Genomic DNA, 7,432 nt, shown 5'->3' with positions numbered 1-7,432 from the left:
AAGATTTACCGCTTCAAATATACCAGACATTGCATCTTAAAAATAGCTAGATTCTTTCAAATGAATTCAACAGCAGAATATATAATTTAATTATTTTAAAGTCTTTTATAAAAACAAAGTAATCATTATTTAATTGCCAAATATGTCAACTAATTCATTTATACCATTGCAGATTTGAGATTTTGGTCAGAAGCTTAAAAAACAAAGAAAGAGTAATTTTCGACCCTATAAATCATATACATATATATTTGATCAGGATCAACAGACGAGTAGAACTAGCTATGTATTGCAAAAATTAAAATTTTTCAGAATTAAAAAATTTTATAAGGGGTTACATCGTTAAAATTTTAAAAAATTTACAAAAAATGTAATATTTCATTAAATTTTAAATAAAGTATGCAGATTTATATATCTCATAAAAACTAACATAAAACAACATTCTGAATTGAAATTGATTCATTGTAAGCTTAGTTATTGTATATTTTATGATAATTTTAATCTACACATTGATCAAAATGCAAACTGCAATACTATACAAACTTCGGATCCTAAAGTCAGTTTGCTTTCCTTTTTATTTTAATGTAAATAAAAACTTCTGGTGCCAGACCGAATTTGCATGGTTGGCATTTAAAAACGCTTACTTAAATAGGGATTTATTTTATTTTTTATTTATTTTAAATGATTTTACACGAAATATTTGCTTAGGCTGCGTTTATTAAAATGCTTGTTTCCAGCCATAAAATAGCTAGCTAGCATATTTACACATTTTCCAACACTAACGCAGCAAATTTTCTGAGCGTGCGGCTGATTTTTATAAACAATTGCAATTTTCTCAAAATAAAAACTAATATAAGCCATTAATTATGAATGCGCCACCGACCTTCGAATCATTCCTGCTGTATGAAGGCGAGAAGAAGTGAGTAAACCATATTTGTTCCACAAAATGAACTCATTTAACCGAATTTGTTTTGTTTTGGCGCGGTGGCAGAATCATAAAGGAATTGGACACAAAAGTAACAAATGCGGCGATATTTACGATAAACAAAGAGGATCATACTCTGGGCAACATGATCCGCAAGTAAGCTGGTTAATTATTTACTAAAATTACAGAAATAAATCACTCTTTAACCCATGCAGCCAACTGTTGAAGGATCCCAATGTTTTGTTTGCCGGTTACAAGGTTCCCCATCCCCTGGAGCATAAGTTTGTTATCCGGATTCAGACTACGGCGGACTACTCGCCCCAGGAGGCATTCATGAACGCCATCACCGATCTGTTGGCCGAATTATCACTCTTCGAAGAGCGATTCAAAGTAAGATATAAGAATTTGACATGGTTTGTGTTGATAAATATTGTGGATGGGGGGCATTAATGAATCCCTTAGATGCAAGAGGCCTCTCTGTTATGCTTTCAAGGGTTTAAAACCAAAGGCATACAAGAGAAGCCTACTTGCAGTCCAAGGAAAACATCGCTGCCTTAATCTGCAGCCCAATCCGCTAATTTGTAATTCAAGTAATTTAATGAATTTCCTTGTCTAATACAAACATTTATATTATTTTTTCAGGACGCTATCAAGGAAAAGAAGGAGGGTGGCGATTAATTTAGCATTTTCATTGTAGCATTTTAGTCTCATGTAAAAACCCCGAATAAAGCGTCTTACTTCACTTTATGAATTTTATTTTTACACTTTTTTTACAATAATTTACGAAACGTTGGCATTATATCGAATTAAATAAATAAAAACAATTTGAAATAGACTATTATCCACGATGTACACAAGCGAGGATAAACGCAAAATCACAATTTAAAATAATAGAATGTTTTTCGAAATAGTGTGAGTGAAGCTCAGCGCTCGAGGTAAAAGTTCTAATCAACAAAGTACAATACATTTTTAAAAAATTGTTCTAAAGCTAATAGGTCTCATCATCTGCACATTCGCTTGTATCGTGGCCAAAGACTGAAAAGGAAAATGTGATTAGCTCATCTTAAAGAATAGGTTCCTAACCATCAACTTACCCTCGCAGGACTCGCAGTATTTTCTGGGTGCGGGCAACTTGCGTTCCTTCTTTTCATTGTTATTGGCCTCAGCGGTGGGTGGAGGCGAGTAGTCCCGATCATCACCACCCTGGATGGGACAGTCCTCCGTCTCGTGCTTATCGAACTCATCGCAAATGTCACAGAAAAGTCTGGGAGCTGGTTTGCGCTTGGTCAGGGCATCAAAGGCATGAGGTCTGAGGAAATTAGTAAATTTAATAAATAAATAAGCTCAAATTTAAAATTAAAAACTAGCTCACTTGGTAAAGTCCATGGGCAAGGTCTCTAGGGTCTGGACTTTGGCCTTGAGGGCATCATTCTTTTGCTGCATGTCTGCAATGATTGAGTTGAGGAAGTTGATCTTCGCCAGGCTGGTCTCAGTATCTAGTGTCTATAATTAAAGAAAAAACAATAAATATAGGAAAAAAGGATAGTTTGGTACCCCTTAGTATTACCTCCAGTTCATCGCCCTTGCCTGACGGGGTGCTACCCGCTCCATTCATCTGGGTCCTCAGGGTTAGAATCTCTCTTGACTTCTCCAACTCGAGCGATTCCAGTTGACGCCTTAGCTCCTTGGTTTCCAAATTGGCAGTCTTTTGGGCTTCTTTGGCTTGATGGAGAGCCGCCTCGAGCTCCACCACTCTGTTTTGAAGCTGTTCCAGCAGCTTGGACTTGGTGGAGGCCGTTTCATCCATTTCATCGATGACTTTCTGGTACTCCGCCAGCTGGGTATCGAACTCATTGCCCTTTTCCAAAAGAATTTGCTTCTGCTTCAGTGATTTCTGGAGCTCCTCGTTGGCTAGCTTCAGTTGTTCCAGCTGATCCAATAATTTGGATGTTTCCTCTTGAAGATTCCTCTCCTTTTGCTGTGCCTTTTCCAGCTTATCCTGTAGTTCGTTATGGCTTCCCATTTGAGTTTTGAGTTGGGAATTACTTTCTTCAAGTTTTTCCTCTAAGCTTTTCAGTGTCTCTTCTTTTCTGGTCAACATTTCCTGGAGTTCGCCATTAGCCTGCTGCAGCTGACATAGATGCTCCGAAGCTGCCAGGGACTCGCCTTGCAGGTTTCCCTCGTTTTCCAAAGCTTTCTTGAGCTGCTCCTGCAGCTCCTTGTTGGCGGCCTGCTGGGCTTCCAATTGCTGCCGGGCTGCCTCCAGTTTCTGTTCGAAGTCCTTAACCAGTCCCTCTACTTTCACCAGTGAATCGTTGACTTCGCTATTTGCCTGCTGTACTTGCTGCAGTTGCTCCGATAATTTAGCAGCTTCTTCCTGCAGAGCCTTCTCCCGCTTTTGTGCGTCTTCTAGCTTTTCTTGAGTTTCCTTCGATGTGGAGCTGTGTATTTCCAAATGAGTATTGCTTTCTCTTAGTCTCTCCTCTAAATTCTGTACAAGTTCATCCTTCTTCTTCAGTAACTCAAGATGCTTAGCTTCGGTTTCCTGAAGCTGCTGGAGTTGCTGGCTCAATTTGGCACTCTGTTCTTGTAAATGGTTCTCCTTCTTTACAGCTTCGTGTAGTTTCTCTTGGATTTCCTTGGAGGAGCTTATCATGCCTTCAAATTCGGAACTGACATCTCTTAGTTTACCCTCCATGTTCAGGAAAAGTTCATCTTTTTGTTTGAGTGTGTCCTGAAGTTCTCCTAATGACTGTTGGAGCTCTTTGAGTTGCTCCTTTGAGTTTAACGACTCCTGCTGCAGGCTCTGCTCACTCTGGGTCACTTGCTCTAAACATTTATCTAGCTCCTGGTACTTTTTCTGCCCCTCATCCAGTTTGGTATGAGTATCCTTCAGCTCATTCTTCATAGCAGTGAGTTTTTCAATCAAACGCTCGGCGTTCATGTCAGCCTCCATTTCGAAAAGCTCAAATATGTGATTGGTTTCGCTTTTCTCTGCTTGAAGGACCTCTAGAACAGTGGAGAGCTCCGCATTGGTGGCTGATATGTTGGCGTTGGCCACCTGGATGGCTTCAACGAGGGTTTTAAGGTCGGCTATCTTTTGAGCATCTTCAGCAGCCATTTTCTCCTTGTGCTGGATCTCAGCATTGGTGATTTCCAGCCGCTCCTGCAGATCCCTTATTGTCTCTTGGGAACCATTGTTTAGCTCTTGATTCTCCTCCTTAGCTTTGGTGACTTGATCCTGAAGTGTTTTAATGGTTTCCTTCAACGATGCTTCTTTTCTTTCGGCCTCTGCCTTGAGCTTTGTTTGGGAATCTTCACTGTATTGGAGTTGCTGACGGAGCTCCAAGAGTTCCTTCTCCTTCTGCAACATCTCTTGACTCCAGACATCCGCCTTGCTGTTCAGCTCCTTCTTGCCGGTAGCCAATTCCTCAGAGAATTTGGATAGCTTGGTGTGCAGGTCGCTTGCCGAGGATCTCTCTGCCAGGAGCTCGGCATGTAGCTTTTCGGTGATCTCCTTGATCTGATCCTCCAGATGTGAGGCTTCCGCTCGGGATTCAGCGTATTCCTGAAGGTAAAAATATGTATTTAATAGTTGTTTGATTTAATTAATGACATTACTCTACCTTGTTGACCTTCTCGAGGGCTGCATTGGCTGCCTCAAGTTGCTTAGTCCTGGACTCTACATCTGTCTGGCTTGAGCTTAGAGCTGATTTAGTTTGATTCACCTCCGATTTCAATTCGATAAGCTGTTCTTGGAAATAAGCCAGCTTCTGGGCTTTTTCCTCAATCGCTTCATTCGCCGTCTCCAGCTGTTTGGCCTTGATTTCCGCCTCAGATTGACTGGTTTTCAAGTCCAATTCAGTTTTCCCTGCCTGGGACTTTAGCTGGCTGATCTCCTCCTGCAGTTTGGCCAAGTTCTTGGCCCCTTCCTCGCCAGAAGCGGCTGCCTGTTGCTGGAATTGCTCCAACTGCATTTGTGTGGATTTGAGAATTGCTTCAGTTTCAGATGACTTGGCTTGGAGTTTCTGGAGTTCCTGTTCTTTGGTTTTAATGATTGCCTCTTGATCTTTTTTCTGTGCTTCGAGGTCAGCAAGTAATTTTTCCTGAGTTTTACTGTTTTCTTCCAGTTGCTGCTGCAGTTTTTGCAGTGTTTCGTTGGCTTCAACCAAATTAATATCCTTCTGGGCATTAATATCCTTGTTAAGATCAAGTTGACTCTTTGTTTCAGTCTGTTCCTTTTGGCAAGCTTCAAGTTCGGATTGCTTGGATGCCAGTAGCTGATCCACGGATTCTTTTTCTAATTTAATTTTACTAATTTCCTGTTCAGCCTTTTCCCTGATTAGTTTTTCCTGATCCGCGACTTGCTTAGCTTCAGTCAATAGCTTTTCTAGTTGATCTCGTTCCTCCTGCTTTTTCGCAGCTTCTTCTTTGACTTGGATCAGTTCCTTTTGGTTTTGCTCAAGAATTGTGGACTTTTCGTCACTTCCAGCCTGCTGTTGTCGAAGCATGTCATCCAGAGCAGAACTGTCGGCCTTTTGTACATTTAACTGCGTTGTAAGTTCATCAAGCTGTTGATTTAGATCCTTGATCTGCTCATCCCGCATTCGGACTTCGGTCTGGAGTATTTCGCACTCATCGGTTTTGTTGACCCGCTCGCTTTCCAGGGAATCGGAGGCAGCCTTCTGGCTCAACAATTCGGTGGTAACCTTTTCCAGCTCCTCGGCCTTGGCTGCCAGCTTTTGGGAGAAGTCCGCTTGTGCCTCCTGGGCCTGCTTCTCGTTCTCCTCCTTGAGCAGTGCCAGTTCCCTGCGCAGATTCTCGATTCCACTCTGAGAGAGGGAGAACTTCTCCAGCGACTCATCTTTGGACACCAATTCCGCCTGCAGCGTTGCATTCTGTTCCTGCAGGTACTTTACGTTCTCCCTTAATCGCTGCTCTTCCTCCAGCTGCTCAGCTATTCGGGCTTCCGTCTCCTTCTGTTGAACGCTCAATTTTTCCTGCAGCTGAGCAATCTCCTCCTTGAGGCCAGTGTCCTCCGGGGGCGAAACAGGCGGTGGAACACTTTGCAGACTGGGTGAGGCTGTGAAAAATAATATATGTTTAGAAATACTTCTCTTAAAATTCAATTTAGCATATTTCTTTACCGGACTCTAGTAGGATGACCTTTGACTCCAGATCGTGTATCTTTTCCTTGTACACTTGGGACTGCGCCTATTATAAAGTAGAATGCATAATTACTAAAACGTCTGATCAAATTGTATTTTAAACCTTGACTTGAGTCTGAGAGGTCTGAATAATGTAATAAATTAATTTCAAAGTAAATTATTTCAAACTGGTTTATTACTGTTGCTTTCTTTGAATGTACTAAATGCTGTTAATCAAGATTTAAGCTTTAAATAGGTTTAATAACACGATCCTTAAATACTGAATTTTTAAAACTAATATATTTGTATTTTAAATTTAATATTAAATTAACTAATAGTGGTCGTTTCTGACTCTGGGCTCTAAATATTGGCTTCGAACAATCAATATTTCTATAGCATACTTTCAGTTCAAACAAAGTAATCTTTTTTCTAAACCAAAATTTTGTTTTACCCTTGCAAATGGTATAATAATATTAGTCATAAGATTTAAAACATTTTTGACAGATTCTTGATAAACATCTACAGTCGATTCAATCTAGCCATGCTTTAGTTTCTTCGGAATCTAGTCTTAACTTGAGGATTGTATTTGCAGATATTATGCGTATTATAAGTATAAAACTTTGAACCTGCAGAATTGTATATAGTAATTGAGCTGTCATCAGAAAATTATTAGAAACGATAAGAGAAGTTTTCTATGGAAAACCAAAAATTAAATACCCTTGCATCTTTGATCGGTCATAACTAAGCCAAAAATTCAATAATTCTAATTCGGAAAGCTATTCTTGGTTAGTTTTTGTTAGGTTAATAAATATGCATAATCAATTTAAAATTTAAAAAAAATCATTTTTTTTTTTTCAATTTTTGAAAAGATAAAATTTGCAAAAAAAAAATTGAAAAAATTAAAAAAAAAAATTTTCTACCGGACATGGCTCAACCGATTCACCTTTTGATGCTGATCAAGAATATATATGATTTATAGGGTCGGAAATGACTCCTTCCCTGATTTGATTGAATTTATATTACCCGGTAAAGGTAAATATTATAATATTTCTATCGTTCAGAAAACGATTTCAAAACTATAGTTTTGGGTTCAGCTAATTAAACTCATTTCTTGTTTATGGGTATAATGTATTTTTCTGTTTTAAAAATGAACTTTTTGTGGGCCAACAAACCGAAAAATTGAATTTGCTATCCTCCTTAAATAAATATCCTAGTTCTTCAATATGGACACACAAATTCATTAAAAGACCTTCGGAAGTACAGCAATCCAAAGTGATCTCTTCTTGCTTTTTCTATCAATTAAAAGATTAAGGGATAAATTATTATGACATAGAGGAGGTATCTAAATAAGCCAAAAAATTAC

The 7,432-nt window shown here is 39.1% G+C and overlaps 2 protein-coding genes across 33 annotated transcripts in view; one reads left to right on the top strand and one right to left on the bottom strand.

Moving 5' to 3' along the window:
• The first annotated feature begins 752 nt into the window (after nucleotides 1–752).
• Polr2J (DNA-directed RNA polymerase II subunit RPB11) lies at nucleotides 753–1,669 on the top strand. Its single transcript, XM_020953481.2, has 4 exons — nucleotides 753–916; nucleotides 989–1,078; nucleotides 1,138–1,312; nucleotides 1,565–1,669. The coding sequence occupies exons 1-4, from the start codon at nucleotides 864–866 to the stop codon at nucleotides 1,598–1,600; spliced, it is 354 nt and encodes a 117-aa protein (XP_020809140.1). The 5' UTR covers nucleotides 753–863; the 3' UTR covers nucleotides 1,601–1,669.
• Nucleotides 1,661–7,432, bottom strand: part of CLIP-190 (Cytoplasmic linker protein 190) — a 32,832-nt gene continuing 27,060 nt past the window's right edge. For 19 of the 32 annotated variants that reach the window (XM_086835132.1, XM_086835134.1, XM_086835136.1 and 16 more), the window contains 7 exons: nucleotides 7,242–7,361; nucleotides 6,070–6,136; nucleotides 4,549–6,005; nucleotides 2,490–4,490; nucleotides 2,295–2,425; nucleotides 2,017–2,231; nucleotides 1,661–1,957 (listed from right to left, as the gene is read on the bottom strand). In XM_086835132.1, coding sequence (XP_086691258.1) covers nucleotides 1,911–1,957; nucleotides 2,017–2,231; nucleotides 2,295–2,425; nucleotides 2,490–4,490; nucleotides 4,549–6,005; nucleotides 6,070–6,136; nucleotides 7,242–7,361 — 4,038 coding nt within the window. In that variant the 3' untranslated portion in view covers nucleotides 1,661–1,910. The remainder of the gene's footprint in view (nucleotides 1,958–2,016; nucleotides 2,232–2,294; nucleotides 2,426–2,489; nucleotides 4,491–4,548; nucleotides 6,006–6,069; nucleotides 6,137–7,241; nucleotides 7,362–7,432) is intronic. The other 13 variants (XM_086835137.1, XM_086835139.1, XM_086835144.1 and 10 more) reach the window with 1 other exon arrangement.

This window comes from Drosophila serrata, unplaced genomic scaffold, assembly GCF_035046125.1.
Source record: "Drosophila serrata isolate PLE 108 unplaced genomic scaffold, ASM3504612v1 contig_275, whole genome shotgun sequence".
In the NCBI taxonomy this organism is placed as follows: Eukaryota; Metazoa; Arthropoda; class Insecta; order Diptera; family Drosophilidae; genus Drosophila; species Drosophila serrata.
The sequence above is the reverse complement of the archived record's forward strand: the minus strand, read 5'-3'. Positions and strand labels throughout refer to the sequence as shown.

What these genes read in the sequence shown, in the direction of transcription:
- Polr2J (XM_020953481.2), top strand. Translation starts at nt 864, where the DNA reads ATGAATGCGCCACCGACCTTCGAATCATTCCTGCTGTATGAAGGCGAG. An exon ending in CTGTATGAAGGCGAGAAGAA is followed by an intron (nt 917 to 988) that starts GTGAGTAAACCA and finishes GCGCGGTGGCAG; the next exon opens with AATCATAAAGGAATTGGACA. An exon ending in CTGGGCAACATGATCCGCAA is followed by an intron (nt 1,079 to 1,137) that starts GTAAGCTGGTTA and finishes TAACCCATGCAG; the next exon opens with CCAACTGTTGAAGGATCCCA.